The sequence below is a fragment of the Sinocyclocheilus rhinocerous genome, unplaced genomic scaffold (assembly GCF_001515625.1).
Source record: "Sinocyclocheilus rhinocerous isolate Xijiao unplaced genomic scaffold, SAMN03320098_v1.1 scaffold659, whole genome shotgun sequence".
NCBI lineage: Eukaryota > Metazoa > Chordata > Actinopteri > Cypriniformes > Cyprinidae > Sinocyclocheilus > Sinocyclocheilus rhinocerous.
In genome coordinates this window covers 2,411,867-2,434,696 of record NW_015652995.1, presented here as the reverse complement: position 1 = coordinate 2,434,696, position 22,830 = coordinate 2,411,867, and the positions used below count along the sequence as shown (strand labels likewise).

General features: G+C 37.0%; 1 protein-coding gene across 3 annotated transcripts in view; it reads right to left on the bottom strand.

Moving 5' to 3' along the window:
• The window catches only part of LOC107715245 (CD82 antigen-like), a 29,191-nt gene that overhangs the window by 1,477 nt on the left and 4,884 nt on the right, over positions 1-22,830 (bottom strand). The window contains exons 2-8 of one of the 3 annotated variants that reach the window (XM_016521326.1): positions 16,527-16,599; positions 15,101-15,173; positions 7,505-7,626; positions 6,261-6,335; positions 1,707-1,805; positions 1,263-1,445; positions 129-212 (exon numbers count right to left, since the gene is read on the bottom strand). In XM_016521326.1, the coding sequence (XP_016376812.1) occupies positions 129-212; positions 1,263-1,445; positions 1,707-1,805; positions 6,261-6,335; positions 7,505-7,626; positions 15,101-15,173; positions 16,527-16,589 (699 nt within the window). In that variant the 5' untranslated portion in view covers positions 16,590-16,599. Of the gene's footprint in view, positions 1-128; positions 213-1,262; positions 1,446-1,706; positions 1,806-6,260; positions 6,336-7,504; positions 7,627-7,958; positions 8,092-15,100; positions 15,174-16,526; positions 16,600-22,830 lie in introns of those variants that run through there. The other 2 variants (XM_016521327.1, XM_016521328.1) reach the window with 2 other exon arrangements.

The following is a 22,830-nucleotide window of genomic DNA, read 5'->3' as shown; positions in this document are numbered from 1 at the left end:
AAAAAAAAAGGTTGGGGACAAGAAGGTATGCCATATTTGTAGAAAGTGCCAAAATAACAGAAATTATATTAGAAAGGAATAATCTTGAATTTGTAATGTATTTTACATGGCTTGCTTTCTAGATTTACCTCAATCACTGCTATTCCAACACAGACTCCCAGAATAACTCCACAGTTCCTTAGGAGCCAGTCCTCCACACTAGATATACAACCCTGGACACAGGGAATGGAGAGAAATTAAAAAAGAAAGAGAAAAAAACAAAACTGAACAAATAGGGGGAAAAAAGTGAAAAAAGATATGCAGGGTTTGGAAATGATCCTGAACAGACAGAGCTGTCCAAAGATAACATCAGAAGGAGACAAACAGAACAAGCCAAACTCAGCTAAAGGAAAGAAAGTGAAAGTCCAGAACAGTCAGTGGTCTAGTTTAACAGGAAACATTTTGATTTACAGCAGCTTATTTGAACAATAGGACTGGGTATATGCTACAAATATAATACAGTTTCCAAATGAATTAAAGTGATGGCATTATGAGAAAGAATTCAGAATTGCCCTTTAAATGTAGGTGGCCTGGTCTATGGTCCAGCTTATAGGCAAATATGCAAATATAAAGGTATAAAAAAATGGCACGCTTGAGTTTTGCCTGACATTTGAGACCTAATGAGCAGAAGCACCACCTGTGCCATACTCATGATCCAATTCATTATTAATGAAAGTGCCAACTGCTTGAATGGGGACTCAGAAATACTGGCATGGAGTGAATGGTTAGCCGGCTGAGAAAAGCTGATATCCAGTCCACAAAGGAAATCCATATGTTGTACTAAAAGCAAATGAACGGAGGGAGAAAATGTGGCACAGATGGAGAAGAAAGTCTCATTAGCAGTACGCAACACAAACGTCAGGTTAGAGAGAGAATGAGTTAGCAATGAGAAGTACTAGTGTGAATGGTGAGTGCTACTAGGGATGAAGCTGAAGAGTTTAAAACCAGAATCAGGAAAGTTTAAGGGGTTAGTTCACCAAAAAATTATTTTCTTTCTTCAAAGGAGCATAAAAGAAGATATTCTGAGAACTTTTTTTTTTCGGTCCATGGAATGGAAATCAATGGTCACCAAAATTATTTGGATAGCAACATTCATACAGTTTCTGAATGACATGAGGGTGATTAAATGATGACAGAATTTTCTTTTTTGGGTGAACTATCCCTTTATATAGGAATATGCTGCTGGATATGTCAGTTTGTGCAGTAAAGCTGTATGTGTGTACCATAGTGAAGACAGGCCATTCAGGGGACAAAGCTTCACACAGGCCTGTTTCTTTTATATCTGTGCCACTGATGGATTCATTTCTGCAGGAACATGGGTATAGAATCTGAGAATTGTTCTTTTGACTGTTTATCACCACATTCTCCGTCCAGTTAGATGGTCCAGTCCAACCACAGCACTTCATCTGTAAGTGGGAAAAAAAGCAGGAAAGAATTTTATATTACAGTATAAACAACAACCACAACATAAAAATCTAGGCACACTGGTGCAGAAAACCTAAATGAAAATTAAAAAAAGCCACGAGAAAAGTCCTAGAAATTAATCTTCTGCCATCTCTAATATGTGCAACAGATATTACTGTAAGCTCACTGTAAGAGACTGAGGGAATGATGGAAAAAGTCAGTGAGGGAGGAAATGGCAGACAATAGCTGAAGGAAAAGCTCACCGTTCTCTGGAGGTGGTCCCAGGCTTGCTCAGATGTCTTGTTATGACCAGTGTAGTTCACCAGAATTTTGTTCACAATAGTGGACATCTCATATTTCAGCTAAAAATAAGCACATGGAGACATGTTAGGACGTATCTTGTGAACTGAATAACACTCACTGTATAACACTAACAGTTATCTGATATTTCAACAAAAATCAACATTCTTTAATGCTTGAAACAAAATAAATATTCATCAAAATATTTTTGCTTAATTTGTTTGCCTTTATATTACATTAATTGAAGCAAAAATATTTTATTAGCTATAATTTAACTTGTTTTCAATAACTCATGGAAATAACTCATTTCAATAATCAAACAAATATTCGTATTAAATGTATTGGAAATGCTACCATTCAAAAGATTGGATTTGGCAAGACTTTTTGGAAACTCTTTACAATAAGGTTTCATTTGTTAACATTAGTTTACTATATTAGTTAACAAGAACTAACAATGAAAAATACTTCTATGGTATGTGTTCATTTTAGTTCACGTTATTTTCAACATTTAATAGTACATTATTAAAATCCAGAGTTGTATTTCTTAACATTAGTTAATGCACTATGAACAAATACTAACGTTAACAAAGATGAATAAATGCTGTAACAATATATTTCTCATTGTTAGTTCATGTTAGCTAATGCATTATCTAATGTTAACAAATGAAACCTTATTGTATATTTTAATACGTAATTTATTCCTGTGGTGGAAAAGCTGAATTTTCAGCATCATTACTGTAGTCTTCAGTGTTACATGATCCAACAGAAATCATTCTAATATGCTGATTTGCTGCTCAAGAAATATTTCCTATTATTGTCATCGATGTTGAAAACAGTTTTGCTGCTTAATAATAAACAAGGATAATTTTTTCAAGATGTGTTGATGAAAAGAAAGTTGAGAATGATAGCATTTATTATTAATTTATTATAAAAAATTTTACTGTCACTTTTGATCATTTTAATACATCCTTGCTGCATTAAAAAAAACTCTTAATTTTTGGACCTTCTGATTGTCATCTAACTGATAAAACCAGCACAAACAGTTTAAAAACCATTCTTTACATTTCAAAAATGTATACATCCGTGTCAAAAACATTGTAATAGCAAATCACTGTTCAAGTGAACATTATCTTGTGAACATCTTATTTAAAGTTCATGTCTGTGTAGGAGGTGTGGTGGAACAGACTGCACTGAGGGGGCTACGGCAATGATCAACTAAAATGGCAAAACACTGCTTATGCACATAGGGTGTAAGAGACTGTTGTGAACCTCGCCCTGTTCTTGGAAATGCAGTCAGCATGCCCTGTGGTGAAGCATACAGAGAAAACAGAGCATGCCCTAGCACAGACTCAAATTACCTGCTCTGCAGGGCTAGACACGCTATACTAAGTATATATCCAATAATGCAAACAGAGAAAGACACTAAACACAGCAAGTTAAGTTGAGCATTAAAGGGTCAGTTCACCCAAAAATGAAAATGAGCCCATAAATTACTCACCCTCAAGTCATCCTAGGTATATATGACTTTCTTCTTTCAGACGAATCCAGTCAGAGTTATATTAAAAATGGTCTTGATCTTTCAAGCTGTTTAATGCCACTCAGCCGGTTTTGCATGCATCCGTCCAAAAGCAGTTAAATAAAATGCGCCCATCCATTAAAAAAAAAGTGTCTCACACGGCTCCGGGGGGTGAACAAAGGCCTCCTGTAGCGAATCGATGCGTTTTTGTAAGAAAAGTATCCATATTCAAAACGTAATAATCACTTTAATGTAGCTTGCGCTCACTGTTGTACACGGAAGCAGTTCCGGGCGGATGACGTATGAGGTCCCCCCCCGGAGCCATGTGAGACACATTTTATTTAACTGCTTTTGGACGGATGCATGCAACACCTGCTGACTGCCATTAAACAGCTTGAAAGATCAAGACCATTTTTAATATAACTCCGACTGGATTCGTCGGAAAAAAGAAAGTCATATACACCTAGGATGACTTGAGGGTGAGTAATTTATGGGCTAATTTTCATTTTTGGGTGAACTAACCCTTTAAGAATGTGCTTATAGCTGTGGATAGGCCGGCTGCTACTTAACTAAAACTGATTTAAGCTAGGCTGACTAAGCACAAGTGAGTTAAACTCCTGCATTAGAGGATGTATACATCCTTCCTAACACTACAGAAAGGCAGATGACATGAAGTGCAGGCCCTGTTGTTTTTTTAATCATCTTAGGTGTGAAATGTTTGTGTATTCCCACTTTGTTCCTAAAGAGGGTGCAGTTGTCAACAAGCTTCACCTAAGTCAGAGCAAGAGGAGCACAATCACCCACATCAAAAACGACACCTGTTTTTGTTACTCACGGAAACATCTTGTCATACCACACTCATCATCTTGTGCAGGAAGGTGAATGTTGTGCAACGGAAAGTGAATGAGTTGCACTTCCTCCATTTTGATGAATTAGGAAGTGGTCGTGGAATATAGCAGTGAATGCTCAAATCTTCCATCAGCTACTTAATTTAAAATACCAGTTCCTACACCGTCGCCACATGTTAACTTGCTCTGACACATTTCCTGTTACTACCTAACACGATGGGTTAAAACCAAAAGGTAAAGAGATTACAGAATAGTCACAACAGCTGACTAGAAAAAGTGCTGCAAGCTTTTAATGGCATTGCAAGAAACATCCTTTTTAAACACAGAAGTGATATGCAAACACCACGTTACCATCAAAACATCTATTCATACTTATGGGTCATTTAGGAGAAATGTACAACATTTTTACATATTAAAAGTGGTTCCAGATTAACTAAATCAGAAGTTTTCAGATCAGACTAGTGTTAGGGAAACTACTTTTACACTGTTCTTACAAGCTATTACTACAGTTTTTACTACAGTAAAGCTGCTTTATATTCATTTATTTATTTTTTAGCTTTGTTATGTTTGTTAGCTACCCTACCAGCTAACAAACAATAACTAACTATACTGAAGCCATTTAAAGTAATAGTTCACCCAAAAAAATTAAAATAGCCATCATTTACACACCCTCAAGTTTTTCCGAACCCGTGGTCTTTCTTCAGTTGTTGGTCTCCATTGATTTCCATTAGTATGGAAAAAATACTATGAAAATCGATGGTGACCAGAAACTGTTTGGTTACACACATTATTCAAAATATCTTCTTTTTTGTTCAACACAAGAAAGGAATTTATACAGGTTTGGAACAACTTGAGGGCGAGTAAATGATGACCGCATTTTCATTTTGAGTGAACTATCCTTTTAAGAGGGTAATATCTTTTTAAGATAAAAAAAAATATTATATAACTTTTTTTATTTTTAAATATAACTATCAGATCTCATTTAGGAATACAGAATAGACTGGATATTTGTCTTTTACAGATAAATGAATACTAAAAAAATTTAAAAACTAATTAAAATGACAACAGCACATAAAATTATAAATTGAAAATTTGAAAAAATGAAAATAATATTTTTCTGAAATATAAATAAAAACTATAATGTTATATTACTATACTACTATAATTTCAATTTGGGCATCAGTAATGCTTTGAAAAAGAAAAAGAAAAAACTTAACACTCCAAAATAGTCAGGATATTAGGTCCTTAGAACCACAGTGGCTTCTGAGAATTTTGTCTGTTTAAAAAAACTAATATTTTATATATATATATAAAATCATCAGTTGAGCCCAATTAGATATGAATATTAAAAGATAAGATCAGATGATTTATCAAGCTGTTATTATTACATTAAAGCATGTCAACATATTCTGTTACACCAAATACACAAAATAATGATCTTTAAAATAGCATCATATGACCCCTTTAAGATACATATGTAAGGGAGAAGGCCATGTGACACAAAAGATACTGAATGGAGGTTCAGAACTTTCAGAAGGTTCAGAAATTGAAGTCTGGAGCATTTTTATATTTTGTTTAAAACAAACAATCCAAAAGCTCTCATCATGAGCAGAATAAAAAATGTATGTTGTCCTTCCTTGCTACAAATAATTTCCCCAATTTTAACAATTACGTGTTTATTTTAAAATGCTCTTAACATACTGATTAATAATGCTAAATGTGGATGAAGAAAATATCCTGTCACAAACCTGGTTTGAAGGGTCAGAGTCATATAGGTAAAAATAACTATACTTGCAGCATTGTTGTTTTCTGCAGTGTTTTAGCAAAAGTATCGATTTTTGCTTCTGTTTTTAAAATAACCGTATCATCCGCAGCTTTTAATGGTGCTTTAGTGTCTTTATCGAGAAGCAACGCACACGGTAAGGGCTTGAATAAAGCCGGTTTAGCTCTAGATAAAAAATATTAGCGGATATAACACTGAAAGATCATTACAATAAATGACCCTGAGCGCTTGTGGTGTGAACCGCTCCGTTGTTTTGAAGCGCTGCTCACTTTATTTAGAAAAGGTAAAATCGTGCTGCCGTTGCTATTATGTCTCGCGGTCCGCCATTTGAATATGCCTGCTGTACACTTTCAGAGGTATGGTCACCTACCAGGTCTCGCTGGAAGTAGATGAGGACAGCAGCCGTCACCTGGGCAATGAGGATGAGGAGGAGACAGGTAAAGTACTGCAAACAGAGAACAGAAAAGTCAGTTCACAATTACTGGACACTCAAACAAAAGCTAAAACCTCAAAGCCTATGTCATAGTTTTGTTTTAAATATAATTTCATTGATATCTTATAGTCATTAGAGATCAGACAAACATGTTCACTTGTTTATTGGATATATTAACAAACTTACAACACTGCGTGATTACATAAAGCACATGAAAAGAGTGACAGCTAGTTAACTTTATTTTCTAAATGGGTCAAACAGTTTAACAAAGACCCTTGCTGACCGCTAAGCTTATCCAGTGATCTAACGGGTACTAATATGGCCCCCAGTTCTTGCACAGACATCCCCTAAATCTCACTGGCTTATCCCTGTCACTCCAGCTTAGTAAATCCACAAGTACAGTAACCTCAGACAGCCATTTCAAACGAACTCTTTATCATGCTAATGAAGGAAGAGTTTTCTGAAGCTCCCTCAGTAGACGCTCTGGGCACGCATAATTCTGGGCTTGTTGTGACTGTGATTACCACAGTGTAGCAGCACCTCTATACCTGACATCTTCTGTGAATGGTCCAGTGCTCAATGAAGTTTTGCTAAAAAAGTGTCAAACCTAAAGCTATTAACACTGTTATTTTATAAATACTGACCAAAAAAATCGTCATATAATTCGACTGAATATGGTTAGAAGTGAAATATCATTTTTATTAATAGCCCAGAGAACAGAATGAGCTGGCTTTGATGTAGTCAGCAGTTAATTATATATAAATAAATATACAAATTAAAATAATAGGCCAGTGACCAAAACGAGCTGGCTTTGATGTGGTTAGCAGTAGTATTATATAATATAAGTATTATATAGTATAAGTATTATATAATAATTTATACACTAAAAATAATGACATAGAATTAAAAATTAAATAAAATAAAAAGACTAAAAAGAGCTGGCTTTGATGTAGTCAGTAGTAATATTATATTTAAATATATATGCATGCACTATAAATAAAATAAAATGAAATAGAATAGAATACAATTAAATTAAAAATTTTAATTATAATAGCCCAAAACGCACTGGCTTTGATGTAGTCAGCATTACATATATAAATATGCACTATAAAAAAAATTAATAAATAAAAATTAAATTATTAAATCAAATTAAAAAACAAAACTCTCCATAAATCACTTACCAGTCCAAGCAGGCAGCGGACCTCATAAATGGCACCGATGCAGCCCAGGAAGCCCATAAGCATGGACAAAGATCCAATCCCAATCAAGATGTAGGTGCCAACTTTCAGCGTTGTGGACTCATCTGCATGAATGACAAAGTCAGAAAACAACAGTCACACTCTCTGACAAGGCCACATTTATAGCAAAAGTAAAAAAAAAAAAAACTTCAAATGTTTAGATGCTGAAAATTAATCAAGATCAGTTCTCTTTGGTGATTAATATTTGATCTAACAACACAAACAACAATTAAAACCTCACTAGCAAAAACAGCCTTAATTTAAAGTTTAAGCTGTCATGCAGCAGAGGTGGGTGGTGCTACTCAGAACAGCAGGAGCAGAGGCTGAAAATGAAACTGAGGTTTAGAGGGTGGTTGGAAGGGAAGGGGAGGGTACATAACAGATTTTCAGAGCTCACTTCTTTCTCTTCTGCAGCTATACATCAGTCTTGCTTCAGGCTTTGCAGCTCAATTTCAGATGTATGCAGAGGAAGACGTCACTTTTTGATGTGTCTAATAATGGTATTCCCAAGGCTTTCAGACTGATCAAAACTATGGAAGTAAAATAATGACAAATGTCTTTGAAACAAAAAAGCACGTTGAATTGCACTAACTGAAAAAATAATGCATTGCATTAACAGTGCTTGCATTTTTATGCCTTGTATTTTCAGGGCTGAAATTTTTAGGGGCTGAAATTGAACATAGTTTTTAATTTAAGCTGTCAATATTTCAATTCAAAACATTTCACACACATTTTCATAATTAAAAATTCATATTCACCTTCCAGAGTTCACTTCCGAAATATTCAATTTGTTTAAAAATACGATGTATAATATTCGACAAGTTAGTTTTCTCAAAAAATAGATTTAATTTTACCTCATTTCTAAATGATTCGTAAACGACTCGTGCGAAGCAGTTCAAAGAATCAGTCTCTCTAAACCCCTCCTTTCCGTGAGCCCTCACTGCTGTGATTGGTCAGATGGCACAGTCCTTTGTGATTGGTCTACCGCGTACAGCACGTGTCGGAACCGAAACATTGCCATGACGTAATGACAGCCCTGGAGACTTGTCAATACATAGAAAAGGTTATAAGATGTGATAAAACAAATTTACTCTCACAGCGTAGGATACAGCGTCTTCTTGACATGATGTTAACCACATGGAAATTTTACTGTTTGTGAGTGGGCAAGTTGAAGTTGGCGACATAGAACGTGGGCAGACATTATGCAAATGTGTTACTTCGTGACGTAGAGCCGTAACAGAATAAGATTTGAATTCCTGACGACTCGTTTAGGCGATTGCGAGCCGACTCTTTTTTTTGATAGACAATAACTTTATTTATCGTGCACTGTTGGCTTCACAACTTTGCAGATAATTTATGTTCACATACAGGCATAAAAATTCAAAACAGTTCATCAAAAAGGCATAATAGAGGCACTTTAAGACTCAAAAACTGTGTTTACGTTTGATTCAGCATCTTCGCTGTTGCTTGTTTCCCTGACGCTGATATACAGAACTAACATTACATCTAAGATATTGATGTCGGTTGCTTAGTTTCCTTAACTTTATATCATGCTTGTGTGACGCTGAGTTGTAATCACTGATCTATATATATATATATATATGTTCTCTATTATAGATCAGTGGTTGTAATACTGGAGTTTCCCTCTTATGTCACACTCCAGGATTCCCCAAGGACGCTTAATTCTTTGATTAATAAAAACTTAAAAAGAATAGCATTTATTCAAAATAGAAATCTTTTGTAACAATACAAGTCTTTACTATCACTTTTTATCAATTTAACATATCCTTGCTGAATAAAAGTATTACAATTTTTCTAAAAAAAAAAACGTACTGACCCCAAACTTTCGAATTGTAGTGTATATTGTTAAAAGGATTTCTATTCTGAATTAATGCTGTTCTATTTAACTTTTTAATAAGAATCCTGAAAAAAGTATCACAAATTAATAAAAAAATGCTAGATGTCATTTTTATTCATTTTTTAATTAATTAATCAGCATATAATGTTTCTTATTGATTGACAGCCCTAACAGTAAAATATTCACAGCCTTTCTTGCAATACTTAGTCTGTCAGTAAATAAATTAATCTAAAACATGCACGAATTCACAAAACTATGAGGTTATTTTGCCCTGGTACGACCTTAAAAGCAAAACTGTGACATCACGGTTGTGACAGACAACTATTTTGTTTTATAAACTGAGAATAATAAATGGCCGGTAGATTACCTTTCAACTCAAGCAAGAATTCTGTGTCACGTTTCTAAACATATGCTTCCTGCCTAAAGCATAGCATCTGTCTGAGGGTACATTTAAAATTTCCACAAACCGCACTGTGTGTTTGCTCATACCGTAGTTGCTACGATGTTCTCAAGGTACAAACACTCATCTACATATGCAAATATTCAGTCCCAACAGCCCCGGCAGCAGTTTCTACTGGAAAAATAATCTCGGAAAGGGATACAATTTTATACCACCAGCCAAAACCATTTGCTTGCGACCATTCAAGCACCATTTATATGCTATGAAAGGTAAATACAACAAAGAATTAGATATTTTATTTGTCATTAATATTGAAGAGCAAGTATTTATTTCTTGAATTAAACGTACAACTGTCACAGTGCACTACTGTGAGGAGACGAAGGAGCGCGGAGACGAAGAAGATCCAGAACAGAAATACTCTTTAATAGTGATGTTCGGTTCTTTGAACCGTTCTTTTGAGCCGGTTCTCAGGAAGTAACCGGTCGAGCCGGTTCACAAATCGAACTGAATCGAACTTTAGAAGTTTGCCGAGGATTACCGAGGACTCAACAAGAACCGAATGAGCCGTGGCGAAGTTTTCCGAGGATTTACCGAAGATTCTGATGAGTGAGTTGACGACACTGTGCAAGCCTGAGGCGCGTACTGGAAATATGCTTATTATCAGAGGCGGCATGCCCATTCAAAGTGAGGGGGTTGCACAGATTTTTTTTTGCATCACTACTCTTTAATGAAACCAAAATAACAGGGAACACACACGTAGCACATGGGGTAAACATTTGCGACTGAATGCAGGACTCAGGAAAACACAGGGCTTAAATACAGGAACTAAATGGGGAACACCTGGAACTAAACGAGGAGATTAATAGTACACAGCTGAAACAAATGGAACTCAAACGGGAACGGGAACAGGACAACCAAATATGGACACAAACACGGGAGAAACTGGGTCAAGGAGAGAACATGAGGAACAAAACACAAGACTGTCCATGGGCGTGACAACAACTTTAGGACCCGGCACATGGTTGAACATACCAGCCTCCGAGGCTCCAAACAACCAAACATTGACTCATGCTGTAACATGTTCTGGGTGTTCAGCTGTAAACTCTATTACACAAATGAATGTGCCATTTGAAAAGGAAGTAAAACTTTTATGTAAAGAATAGCAATGAGATCACAACAATCTGGATAATGAGAAAATTCTTAAGAGTTCATTTTATAGCCATGCAGTTGTGTGGAAGTCTATAAAAAAGCAACCTGGGAGGAAGGGAAGAAAATACACCTGTTATTTTCATGCTCAACAGGGCCGTAACCTACTGACTAACAAAGTCAACAAACAAACTCCTTGTGCAGCACAGCGTGGGAGCGACCATGACAGGACCCTCAGAGTAAAGCACGGGACTATTGGACCTTGTGTTAGCAAAAAGCCATGGGCAGAGTTTAGGATCTCCAAGTATGAGGATATCCTAAAATATTCCCTGCTATCTCCAGCGGAACAGCTGAATCTGAAAAAAAAAACAACGTTTCTAAAATGGTCATGATAACAGAGACTCCAGCGCTGCGATATCTGGAGACGCTGGAATATATAAACAAAGGACAGATGTAAAATATGAGGTGAGATGAGAGAGGAAAGAATTGCAGTGTGACTAGCTTGGCAAACAATTTTAGAGCTGGTCAACTTCACATAAATATTCCCCTGCAGTAATTTAACCGAGCATGTGTTATATATAGAAAACTGGTTTTACAGAATTCTGTAAATTGGTTTGGTGGCTTGGTCTTATGAAAATATTTAAGTTTTAAGTCTATTTTTAAACACTGGACTTCAATTCTGAAACCAAGTCATCTTCAGCAATGGTGTGAAAGAGACTTTAGCTTAAAGTAATAGCTGTCCAATCTTCATAAAATAAAATAAAATAAATAATTTACTCGCCCTCACGATATTCCAAATCTATATGACCTTCTTTCTTATGCGGAACACAAAAGAATATATTTTGAAAAATATTAGTAACCAAACTAATATCTCCAAACTATATCAAACTATATTTCTCCAAATATCGTTTTTTATTATGTGGCTCTCTGAAATGCTTGATTCTGATTGGTCAGTTGTGAATAGAGGACTTCAGTATTAATAGCAGGCCTACGGTAATATTGTTGAAGCGTTTGTCTTGTTGCTAGAAGGACTGTTTTGTACACTGTACCAAACAGGTACGATTTTAAAACAGTTTCTTCTCAAATCAATCCTACATGCCCCTGTCATTAATTATGTGGTGAAAAGCTGTAAAATAAGTGATTTGACACTACATTATCACTTAAATGTCCATCTTTTTGAACTTGTTTGTGGAAGTTTTGCGTTTTGAGCTAATAAAATATCTCAACTCAATATATATCGCAAAATAAACCTTGAGAAGGGTGATCAGCGCGAATGTACATTATCCCATTAATTATACAGCTCTTTCTCCCATATAAGTAAACGATTATCCCTTACTTATGTTCCACAGAAGAAAATCACACAGAGAACAGGGTGGAGGGTGAGTAAATTATGAGAATTTTCATTTGTGGGTCAACTATCCCTTTAAAATGGCATAAAGATTAGTCGAGTGATAAATCGGTGATGAACAGTTTGGAAAGCATTAAATAATAAATCAAGAGGATTTACGCTAGTTTTCCACCCTCGTTTTCCTGTTCCACTCTTTTTCAGCACTGAGTCTCATGGCTTTGGCTGTCCAGACAGAGGCAGTATGGGTACGAGTATGATTCTCCACAAATCATGTACAGTTAATCTCTGTTTGGCTTTTGTATCTCATTCATTTAACATTTCTCTCTTCCCTTATTTTGCTTTCGCTCTCTGTTTAAGTCCTCTCCGATGAGCGTCAGATGGTTTACTTAACATCTGTGTGAGCGCATGTGTGCATATATAAACACAGAGAGTGCAGCATAGGAGGGGGTTTGTGGAAAACTTGGTTAATGGCAAAAAAATGAAAACTCCCCACGCCAAGTGCACAAATATCAGCTGCTTTCACTGTGCATTCCCACCAGTATGAACTCAAGTGTAAACAGAAAAATATGTAACCAGCGAGATATTGCCTGACTGAATGATAACGGTTAACTTATTCTGGTCTGTAATGTCTTTACATACATACATGCATACATAAATTAATTAATTATGTATATATGAGTTTCAACTTTCAACCATTATTAAGTGAACACCTTCAATTCTAAAAGCCAAGCTAGCTCATACTCACTGATTAAGCCACTTGTTAATTATGCATAAATACAGTTATTTTATTACAAACACTTCTAAATGAATAATTGTAAATAAATAAAAAACATTTTACAGTAAAACAGCATTTTACTGGTTTCTTTAAAGACTTTAAAGTCTTTTTAGTTCCAATAATGTAGTTTGCTAATAATCATACTATATAATAATTTCTTTCTATTTTTTTCAAAGATTTATGATGGCAGCACAAATGTTTTCATCCTGATACATCACAATTAATTTTCTCATAGTTTTGCATTAGTACTTCAGGTCTGTTTCATTTCTGTTCAGATAGTACAGGTTAACCTACATTCGCTCTCAAAAATGGGTTTAAAAAATAAATGTTTTATATATATATATTGTGACGAGCGTCCCGAAGCTTCATCAGCGTCGCCCTGGAAACAAGCAAGGCACACCTGGCCATCCTCATCACAGGCTGATCGGTCACAGCTGCAGCTCATCAGGCGGCGGCCACATAAGCCACGCAAGCCCTATCATCTAGGAGATTCCTCCATGAGACTGAGCACTAACTCGCCCTCTCATTTTTCCCACAGACCCAAGTGACGTCACCCAGGACGCCTCCCCCCAGTCCGCTGATACCGCTGCCCATCATCGAGGTGCCCTTCGAGCGCATCGGGATGGACCTTGTGGGGCCGTTGCCTAAGTCTGCCCGGGGACATGAACATCCTGGTGATTGTCGACTATGCCACCCGGTACCCCGAAGCAGTTCCCCTCCAAAAAGCCACCGCCAAAGCCATTACCCAGGAGCTCTTCCTGCTCTCCAGCCGAGTCGGCATCCCAGCAGAGATCTCTTCTATGATGTGTTCCAACAGGTGACGGGAGGGGGCTCATTTGGGAAGGAACAACGGGAGGACGACAGGCTGAAGCATGGCTGGACCCAGGTCCGGGTCATCGAAGGCAAGGAGGTTCAGCCTGGTCCCCACCCTCTCCCGCATTTCGTCGTGCAAAATGGCCTGCTCTACTGTGTCGCGCAGCGAAGGGGGGAGGAAAAATTATTGCTGGTGGTGCCACGCACAAAGACGGAGACCGTGTTGGAGCTGGCCCACTCGCATCCCTTGGCAGGGCATCTCGGAGCCGGGAACACCATCCAACGGATCCGCGACCGTTTCCACTGGCCGGGCTTGGAGGCCGAAGTTTGAGGCTCGTCGGCGAGCTATTGAGGAGGAAATCCAACAAATGCTGAAGTTGGGGGTGATAGAACCATCACTCAGCCCGTGGTCCAGCCCAATCGTGATGGTCCCAAAACCGGACGACACCCTCCGCTTCTGCAATGACTTCCGCCGCCTCAACGAGGTCTCCGAGTTCGACGGATACCCCATGCCTCGGGTGGATGAGCTGTTGGACCGGCTGGGAAGGGCCCGGTATATCTCAACGTTGGACCTCACCAAAGCGTCCCGAGGCTTCATCAGCGTCGCCCTGGAAATAAGCGAGGAGCACCTGGCCATCATCGTCACAGGCTGATCGGTCACAGCTGCAGCTTATAAGGCGGCGGCCACATAAGCCACGCAAGCCCTGCCATCTGGGAGACTTCTCCATGAGACTGAGCACTAACTCGCCCTCTCATTTTTCCCACAGACAGCAGCGTGTGACCGACCAGCCCCACAGGAGCACTGCACGGACCCTCTGCACTGGGAAGACGGAAGAGAGCACTCACGGCACCGGAGCACCTACCTGGACCTTTCTCCCTATCACCCACCACACCAATAAATCCACCCTCCGGGGTATTGATTGAGATTACTTGTCGTGTGATTCTTCAACACCGTTACTATATATATATATATATATAATTCAGTTTATTTTTTAAGACCTAAAGTACTGATGCAAACTACGAGAAAAATAATTGAGATGTATCAATTTATGATTGTCCAGCATGAAAACATTTGTGCTGCCATCATAGATCTTTCCATTTCTGACCATTGGCAGCCTGGAGATGTAACCTGTTTTAATAAGACATACTCTTATTACATACATCAGAACAGGAAATTATGTTGATGTTTTTGTACTTACGCAAAACCGTGATGAATTTCTGGTTATCCAGCATGATCCATAGTCCAAAGCCCAAGATTACAGCTCCAAAAATCTACAGGGCAAAAGAAACAGGCATGAACAAACATAAAGGACATGTTGCATGTATGTTTGTCACCTTCTTGACCCGTTTGGTTCCTCAGAGCTGATCTTAGTTTAAACTGTGACTGGACTGTGGATGAGAGAATTGTGCTACCATTAACATACTCTAGATAATTGCTAAAGAGACACAGGAACTCTCCACCGAACTGAGTTCTCATGCACTCCAGGCCCAAAGTTCAAAACTAATGGGTCCAAGGTGTCCTCTAAATTAACTGGATCAGAGAAGTTTCATTTCCTCTTGTCAGGGGGCAGTTCCCCTGTATCAGTCTGGCGTCTGTGGCTTGTCCTCTATTCCACTGTGGAGAGGAAAGCAGTAAAACACCAGGCTACTGTACAATTAAAGGGTCTTCAGAAGGAAAAAATCAGAGAGAGGCACACAGATGCTTTTCATTAGCCTTTGACCCTTTATATCAAAGACACAACAGGTCAAACTGAAGGTTTCCAAAGAAATGCAACAGAGAGCAGGCCTGCTTCCTTACTAAACTTGAACAATTTCCTAACAGGGATTTCCTACATACACCTACATCATATGTTATATCTAGTATATGTTTATATACTGTACTATACTAAATGTCTTCAATATACTATACTAAATTCAATAATGTATTTTAATACATTTGATTTTTATTTACATGTCCACACAGACCATGCCCAAATTGGAAATGTGGTAAATAGGAAAATTAGATTCATGTAAATAAATAAATGACTGAACTTAAAAAAATATATGTATATGGAGTTTCAACTCATATTATTAAGTGAATATTTAACCTTTGGTTCTAAAAGCCTCGATAGCTCATACTCACTATTGAGCTACTTGTTACATATGCATAAATACAGTTATATTATTACAAACACTTCTAAATAAATAATTGTAAAAAAAAATAAATAAATAAAAAAATTTACCCCAAAAACAGCATTTTACTGGTTTCTCTTTAGTTCCAATAATGTAGTTTGATAATAATGCCAACTGCATGACCACATTGTACTATAGTATAATTTGAGCAGTCAATTTTTTTTACATACATTTTGTGTTAAATAAGTTGAAACAGCAGCATTTTTTTTTTTACAAGCACAGAGGTCAGAAACTTATTTTTACATAAATACATTTTCTTATAGACTTCTATTCTTCTCAAAAGGTTCCATTTTCACTTTAGTTCTCAATAGTAACCTCCCTTTCATCCTGCATTAGCTCATAGTAGACCTGAAGACCAGGGCTAAAGACATGGAGTCATGGCTAATGCGCTGAGCTCAAGGGCAGTGTTCCTGCTGAGATTTAGAATAAAGGTGTAGGAGTGTGTGCACTTACAAAGAAGAGGAGGTTGAACATGAACAGGAAATACTTGGTGGCGGCAATACATCCTTTCCCCATGACTGCTGCTCTGTAAAAGAGAGGAAATCTCATCAAAACTCTAAGAGGCATGAAGAAGAAAACCAATGGAGACAACTTCTAACTGACACTGAGCAGGTCTTAGACATGACAACAATAATGAAAGAGTTTCATTATTCTGCAAGTCTGCAAGTGATAATGTGTAAGCTCTCGCTGGAAAAAAACCTGTTCTATAAATCACAGCTGTGATTCAGTTTTCACTCTAGGTATTCTGGTCGGTTGATTAGTTTCAGTTTAATTAACAAATTATATTTATATTTTCCAGTTAAGTTCCAGTGATGCTTTTTTCAGGATTTTTTGATGACTAGAAAGTTTAAAGAACAGCATTTATTTGAAATCGAATTTTTGTATTAACGTAAAAGTAATAAAATTTTTTTTAAAAATCTAAAATTTTTGAACCGTAGGTATATCCTCGTCCAGAGCAATGCGCAATGTAATTCAACTGCAATTCTGAGCAAAATATTGCAGTGTTTGTTTCTTTGTGTCAAAAGGAAGACACATGTCAGAAAATCATGCAAAGGCATAACAGCTCAAAGCAAATATGTTCGATATGACTCATGACTTATTTGAGGGAGTCATTAAATAGGCAGTTGGTCTCTGCTCATTAAGCATTAAGTAACATTACTGTCAACATTACCTACATATTCTATTTATTTTATTCATTTGAAGCTCATTACACATGGACATTTTTAAATGAGATTTTGTGAAATACTTTATGATGTCAGAGATTTAAAATGCCTTTCTGGTCAGATTCCCTGAACATATTATTCATAAATATCTTCTCTGCCAAGCATCCTACAATCCCTGAGGATAGTAATACAATCATCAGAAGACTTTTTCTTTTTGGAGAAATAGATCTCATGAGTATAACTTATACCAGCGGTTTTCAAAAAAAAAAAAAAAAAAGAGGTGGTGGGGGTTTGCGGTAAAAGGCTTAATCATATAGGCTTATCAACTTTTGAAATGGAGGAGGAAAATAATGTACAATGATAAAATGTGTCTTTATTGTGATTCATCATAATAGTAATACATTTCATTGTTTGATTCCAAAGACATTTTTGCTTACAATAAACAATTCTGCGATGGGTTGCCACTTAATTTCCAATCATGCAAAATCAAGATCCTGAAGCAAACCTAGTTGAGAACCACTGACTTACACCAATCCATCCAAGTAATCTTATATGAAATTGTTCTTAAAATATTGGAACTCTCTTTAAAAGCCTCTATGAACATCTAATGAAGACACTGGGAATAAAGTGTAAGATTTCTGTGAGGGGGATTCAAAATGTAACCATGAGAGCATGACTCTTCCATTTCTCAGACTGTTTCTTCTTCTCACACACACACACACACACACACACACACACACACTCCAGTCTGGAGTAATAAGCAATATATCAGGATATGAAGCCAGAGAGTCACAGAGCCAAGCTTACTTGGCGTCATCTCTTCAAAGTACTCCAGGGAGCTATAAACCAGACTCTCGACTGTTCTGTGCTGAATGCAGTCTTTTTCTGTATTTTAATTAATTTACAAAGGGGAGTTCAGAGAAATAACAACACAGCCAATGTATTTCCCCTCTTTCCACTGGTAAGCATGTTCACAGTCATGATAAAAAAATAGTATACTACACAGGATTGGACTTTTTTCTTATTCTTCAACATTCAGCAGTTTGGTCTGAGAAAACAATCATAAATATGGAAGGGGAAGTACAAAAAAGTTTCATCAGCTGTCAGAAGATTTGGCTTACTGTTCAGCAGTTTCGATTCACATCCACAAAACATACTGCAGCCAAAATACATGAACAACCACACACTTGACTTTAGCTTGTGTGTGTGAGAATGTGTTTATGGTGTAGTTTGGGTTGCAGGCAGTTTTGCCATCTGGAAGCTGAGGCACCCCATCATCTCTGTTCTTTACTAATCTCTACAGTCGCTGTTAGCTGTACTGTAACTCAACTGTGTAGATGTCGCCCATTCTCTGGTCAATCACAACATCCCCTCTATAATACAATGATGGCATGCTGGCCCATTGCATATAATAGACAAAAGCTGTCCTATCCTAGGCTTTTTAGCACAACACAAAAGGGCATCTGAACACACCCAAGCAAGCTTTACACTGCTGATGTTAGATACTTATAGATCACATGACCAGAAATTTAATCCAGCATAATCACTATAGACAAATAACTTCCCCCAGCAAGTGCTCTTTGACTACTATTTATTTTGACAAAGAACTTGACAGAGCTTCAGTTCAAGCATGCTTTTTACACATGTATAGGGTGTTAAATATACACAAAAAGGAGTAAACTGTCTTATGTTCTGTTGTCAATCAATGCATCAGTACAGTACTGTTGAATTTTGAACAGTGCTGAAATATCTATCCAAAATTTTGAACTTAATTTCCTTATATGATTTTTCTATTTACTAGAATAAAATGCCGAAAAATAAATGAGACTTCAAAACCTTTTTTTTTTTTCTTTTTTTTTTAATCTTACTGACCTTCAAAGGTTTGAACAAAACATCTATTTTAGCAGTAGGTATCAACACTTGAGTTAGATTGATTTTGTTCAAGAAATGAGTAGCATACATGGCATGGTGTCATACAGCAGACAGCGGCCTTGAATATTAAATTAATACCATTAATTTAAAGACCATGAGTGAATAGGGATTTCCTACACATGCCTACATCACACTTCTGGGTATTTTGGCTTTTGTCCAATAATACTGCAGACATGTACAATGTCATGGCAAAATGTTAATTAAAAAAAATAATAATAATTATTATTATTATTATAAAATACATAAATAAGCAAAACATAAAACAGAAATAACCTAAATTATCATTATTATAAATTATACTTTTAAATGTCTTCAATAATGTATGATATTTAAATTTTTGTCATGTGGCAAATGGGAAAATAGGATTTTAAAAAATTGAAAATAAATACAGATATATAAACTATAGGAAAACTATAATTGTTATAGGGAACTATATTTGTTTATTCAATCATGGTGTGTGAATACTGTTATTGCAATCTTCTTATGTACTGCGATATCTCAGCAATTAATTTTTTGGACATTTTTAATAGAGGCTATAGCAGACAGTAAATTACAGGGAGGATGGGTACACAAGTTTGTGTTTAGTGTGGGAGCCACTGATTTACATGTCTAGAACACGTGCTCAAAAGAAAAGAGATTAAAAGGAGGTGCAGCAAAATTATTAATGCTGTCTTCAGGGAAAGGAGGAGGCAGAACCTTTAATTAACCATCATTAAGTTAAAAACATTAAAAGCTATTTTCATATACTATTTTGGGTGAATGCCAAGAGCACGCCTAACACAACTAAAGCAATTTCAAGTCTCATTCTTGAGTTGTTCAAATGTCAACCATAAAAAACAGTTCAAACATTACTAAGTAAGGCTTCTTGAGTTTGTTAGTAATTTAGGCTGAAGCAAAAGACCCAAATTATGGGCCAAGTAATAATTCACCCCTTCTGGGTCACTATTTTTGCATTACCCTATGATTTCCCCCAGCCAACATCTTTCATACTCTCAGGGCAGTCCTATAGCAACCGTAATTGAGGCAGCGTGAATGCTCCACTTAAGAGGGGAAACAGTCTCATGCCCCAGTTACCCATGAGCCTCCCCCTCTCACCCCTCCACCAAGAGGAAGGTCAAGCCATAGCTAAATGAGAGCCGGGTCTTCAACGGCCACATCACAGCATTACAATCATAGGGGGAAACAATTATCTACTATACCATCAAGTAAATTTTCTGTGTTATATTTGTCAACACATGTTTGTTAGCCTCCATCATTCTTTACAAAAAAAAAATACATAAAAAAAGATCATCCTTTCACCATTTCAGGGGGTTGGAGTGTCTGTTGAACGTTTCTGCCCTATATGGAACTTTGTATTGCTGCACTTTTAATCGTACTGCCTGTTTACAAAGAATCACTTGCTTTGTAAACTTCCTTTTTTAAGTCACTTTGGACAAATCAGGAACATTTATCATATAACATTAAGTGAAATAAGCCATGGACATCTAAAGCATCACACGCAACCTCTGCCTGACAGAAATCCTCTTCTTATTGGTGTAAAGGGCTTTCACACATGATCAGACTTTCACTGGTAACTAGGTTGCAGACCACAAAAGAATACAAGTATGAAAACCAATTTGTGCAGTATAGGACTTTTTTTAAAAGTTCTTTCAACAGACTTTTTTAAAGTCCTAATGAATGTAAGTAGTGAAAAATCTGCTCTTCCGTACTGTGACGTACATCTGAGTGTAACAATGCTCCACTTAAGAGGGGAAACAGTCTCATGCCCCAGTTACCCATGAGCCTCCCCCTCTCACCCCTCCACCAAGAGGAAGGTCAAGCCATAGCTAAATGAGAGCCGGGTCTTCAACGGCCACATCACAGCATTACAATCATAGGGGGAAACAATTATCTACTATACCATCAAGTAAATTTTCTGTGTTATATTTGTCAACACATGTTTGTTAGCCTCCATCATTCTTTACAAAAAAAAAATACATAAAAAAAGATCATCCTTTCACCATTTCAGGGGGTTGGAGTGTCTGTTGAACGTTTCTGCCCTATATGGAACTTTGTATTGCTGCACTTTTAATCGTACTGCCTGTTTACAAAGAATCACTTGCTTTGTAAACTTCCTTTTTTAAGTCACTTTGGACAAATCAGGAACATTTATCATATAACATTAAGTGAAATAAGCCATGGACATCTAAAGCATCACACGCAACCTCTGCCTGACAGAAATCCTCTTCTTATTGGTGTAAAGGGCTTTCACACATGATCAGACTTTCACTGGTAACTAGGTTGCAGACCACAAAAGAATACAAGTATGAAAACCAATTTGTGCAGTATAGGACTTTTTTTTAAAGTTCTTTCAACAGACTTTTTTAAAGTCCTAATGAAATGTAAGTAGTGAAAAATCTGCTCTTCCGTACTTTGACGTACATCTGAGTGTAACAGATGATCAAAAGCATCATTTCCAAATCTCATTTCCACTCACCTGTAGCAGAAATTTCAAAACTTTGCATTACATTCGTGACAAATAGATGCATGTGTCGTTCGGTGTTGGTGCTTTGGAAACAAATTCAAGTTTTCAAAATCCACAAAAAGTAGAAAAGTGAGGCCAACAGGGGTAAACAACTGCCACTCTGATGACACAAACATACTGTGTACTCTCAGAAATAAAGGTACGAAAGCTGTCACTGGGGCAGTACCACTGCCTGAATTTCATTTTGGAAAATGGGGGGGGAATTCCCCCTTTAGGTGTCTCTTATATGGGGGGGATTTTTTAATTTGAGGGAGGAGTTGGGGTATTTTTTTAAACTATAATCATCTAATGTTTCGTCACCCACTATATTTGTGTTTTACAATTTATAATTATGCGTTGATTCATATTTATATTGTTTAGAAATCACTTAAAAAGACCTTTAATTTCAAACTCTGAATTTAATACATTTGAACTAAAAAAGACAAGTAGACAGTCAGTAATAAAGAAAAGGTTACTTGGATCGTGTTGTAGTTACATTTTCAAGTTGACTAGTTAAAAAATTTAAAAAAAATCGAGAATCGGTCAAACGTTCTGAAAAAATCTAGATTTTATTTTTTTGCCATATCGCCCAGCCCTAATATGTACCTTAAGGCTGGAACACCAAACCGACGGTCGACCGTTGGCCAACGTCGGGCTGACGACGAGAGACGGTCGGGTTAGTTTGTTTGGTGTGTTCCCCTCGTTGGCTCTCGTCGGGCTCACGTCGGCGGCAGTTTGCCCGATTCAGCATTGGGGCCGTCGGGACCATCGGCGCGAGTGAGAGCTCTGATTGGATGTTTAGTTTAGCGAACGAGTCAGTGCCCAGGAATTAAAGCGAAAGTGATGAAAACAAGCACGTAAATGAAGGCGGTACAGACAGAAGGCTGTTTAAACGTTACGTGAACTTTCCCAATCATTCTAATACGCGAATGTTTTCATAACAACATGAGCCGCTTAAAATGATTAAAGTTATCAACGTTACTGATATTCAAAATGGTAAGCAAGCGCTGCTTTGTTTACGTTTCGTATATTTGTGTTTATCTCTAATATCTTTGTTTCGGTTTCTCCTTTTGAATGACGAATATATACTATTTATATATGCTGATATAGACAGTTAATTCCTCTCACGCATGCGCAGAACGCACGTGTTAGTTTGCCG